This window comes from Watersipora subatra, chromosome 8, assembly GCF_963576615.1.
Source record: "Watersipora subatra chromosome 8, tzWatSuba1.1, whole genome shotgun sequence".
NCBI lineage: Eukaryota > Metazoa > Bryozoa > Gymnolaemata > Cheilostomatida > Watersiporidae > Watersipora > Watersipora subatra.
In genome coordinates, this window is record NC_088715.1 from 3,680,154 (window position 1) to 3,682,801 (window position 2,648).

At 40.0% G+C, this 2,648-nt stretch overlaps 1 protein-coding gene across 1 annotated transcript; it reads right to left on the reverse strand.

Moving 5' to 3' along the window:
- Nucleotides 1-999: 999 nt before the first annotated feature.
- LOC137402231 (uncharacterized) lies at nt 1,000-1,611 on the reverse strand. Its single transcript, XM_068088728.1, has one exon. The coding sequence runs from the start codon at nt 1,609-1,611 to the stop codon at nt 1,000-1,002; it is 612 nt and encodes a 203-aa protein (XP_067944829.1).
- Nucleotides 1,612-2,648: the final 1,037 nt, after the last annotated feature.

The window sequence follows — 2,648 nt, forward strand, 5'->3', positions numbered from 1 at the left end:
TGCGTATATGTCACTGATAGTTGGTAAAACATATCTGTCTCTGATAGTCACTGCATTGAGCTGTTGTGGGTCAAGACATATGCGGAGTGATCCATCAGGTTTTAGGACTGGCACTATTTGATTGACCCATTCACTTGGTTCTTTACATTCAGCAATGATTCCCAATGACACCAATCGCTCTAACTCAGATTTCAGTTTGGCTTTGAGTGCATGCGGTACCGACCTTGGTGGGCAAGAATATGGCTCTGCATTTGGTTTGAGTATAATACTATGTGTAATGTTCAACTTACCAAAACCTTCAAAGACATCTGGGAACTGACCGGCTATCCTACACTTACCTTTACTACCTACAGTATCAGAATTTACTGAACCTACCACAGAGACACTGAGAAGGCCCAGTCGTTTTATGGACGGCAATCCAATCAAAGTATGTGCTGTTCGTTCCCCTTTCAGTATGTGAAAGCTAAGAGAATGCTTTTGTCCCTTGTATGATACCTCCATCTCACTCACACCTACAACAGGCAGAACATGTCCCGAGTAGGCAGTCAACCTCGTGCGACTAGGATTAATCACAGAATTTGGGGCAACCCGTTGAAGTTCATTAGATGTGATAACATTTGCCTGAGCACACGTGTCTATTTTTGCTTTTAACACCTGACCATTCACAACAAGATCTTCCAACCATTCATTAGTGATACTAAAAGCATGAGTAATAATAGCAGAATCAAACCTATCAACATAAATGGTTTTAGTGTCATTGCTAACAGCATCGGCATGTAAGTTTGGTGTATGAATGAAGAAATCCGAGTCTTCACTTTTAGCTGTACCATTCGCGGTTACCTCGGCAGCCTGAGCTCTGCTCTGCTTACACACACGTTCGAAGTGATTAGCTTTGGAGCATTTGTTGCACTTCTTTCCAAAAGCTGGACATGAACGTGGCGGATGAGAACCTCCACAATATTTGCAGTCCCATATCATGCGTGTTTGTTTCTGATTACTCTAAGCAGTACCGGTTAATTTAACTGCAGCCACTTTCGTTTCGAGTTGCATTTGTTTCACTATTGCCTCCTTAGCGCGCATCTTAGATATAACAGCATCTAGTGTTACGTCTTCATCAAGCTGTAGCTCGGAACTAAGCGAAGTATCAGACATACCAGAGAGTAGTCGGTCCTTGACCATATCATTTTGTGTCAATCCTGCATCAAATCGACACTTAACTGCCAAAGTGTGAACGCTGCGAATGTACTCTTCAGCCGACTCATCAGCACTCTGCTTACGGTTGTAAAACTGCGTCCTGTAATTGAGAACATTTCTGCGTGGCTGAAAGTAAGCAGTGAAGGCATCCACTACTGCTTTAAATGTTCTGTCCGCTTCATCTCCTGTAAATTGCAGCTGTGCATATACATCCTCACTTTCCGGACCCATTATATAGAGCAAAGAATCGATCTGCACTGCATTAGACTGTTCTGCTAAGCCACCAATGTTCCTAAACCGCTGAAACCTTTTTAACCACTCTGTCCACTGCGTGGAGGCATTAACAAAATCCAAATGTCCAGGAGTGTCAACTTTTATCCTCAACGGCAGGGGGCGTGCAGCATCGGCCTCCGTCATTCCGATATGATACTAGCCACAATCTTCTTTAATATTCCCGTCGAAATAAATTCAATTTACAGTGCAGATAACAAAAACGGCAAATGCGTGGTTCAAAGTCCTGACACCATGTTATATCATTTATGTAATAAGATACATGTAAGTCCAGCTTTATTGGCATCAGACAAGTGACTGGAAAATAATATCAAGATGGCGACTCCCTGGCGGAAACCTAGCCTCGGAAACCAATAATAGATACATAAACAAGACTAACTAATATAACAGCAATAGTAAGCCACGAGGAGAGTTCTGATGATAACTTCATTACCAGCCATGTAGTAGCGAGAAAATCGCCTTCAACACATACCCAAGACAGTGACAGCGACAGAGCGACTATTACCAAAATAACTAGTCAGAAAGCACCATTACACGCTAGTATTTACATATCAAGAGTACCAGTTTAATTTTATTGCTAGACAACCGCCATATGGACTAAACTGTTTATATTTACTTCATTCATTGTTTGTAAAATCTTATTTGTATTTGAAATGTTTTATTTGTACACTCAAGTTCGTAATAAATTATAATACATCTATACATGAAATAAAATATATAATTTAATCATGTTTGCTACAGCAATATCAAGGAGTTGCTGTCGATGAAGGGGTCTAGGTTGACTGGTTGCCTCTGCCAATATTCCTGCCTTGACGAATATTATTACTACTTGTCTCTAGTTTTCGTAGTCAATCTGCAGTAAACACGAAAAAGAAAAAATATTAACGAGTGTTGAGGAAGTACAAAAACAATAGCTGAAGTATTTGATGAAAGCGATCAGTTTTTAAACAAAAGAATTAACTAATGCAGTTGATTATGAAAAAACGTATCTGCACTGCAAATCAAATACATACCATAATGTCCAGATCAGAATCATGATCATCCTTGACTTCGGTATTAGAGATTGATGGAGTTGATTCTAATGCAAAAAGACTAGGAGAGCTTTTTTGCTATGCTGAAGCCATGCCGAACAACTTGTAAAAACTTTGAATAATTTTGCAAAG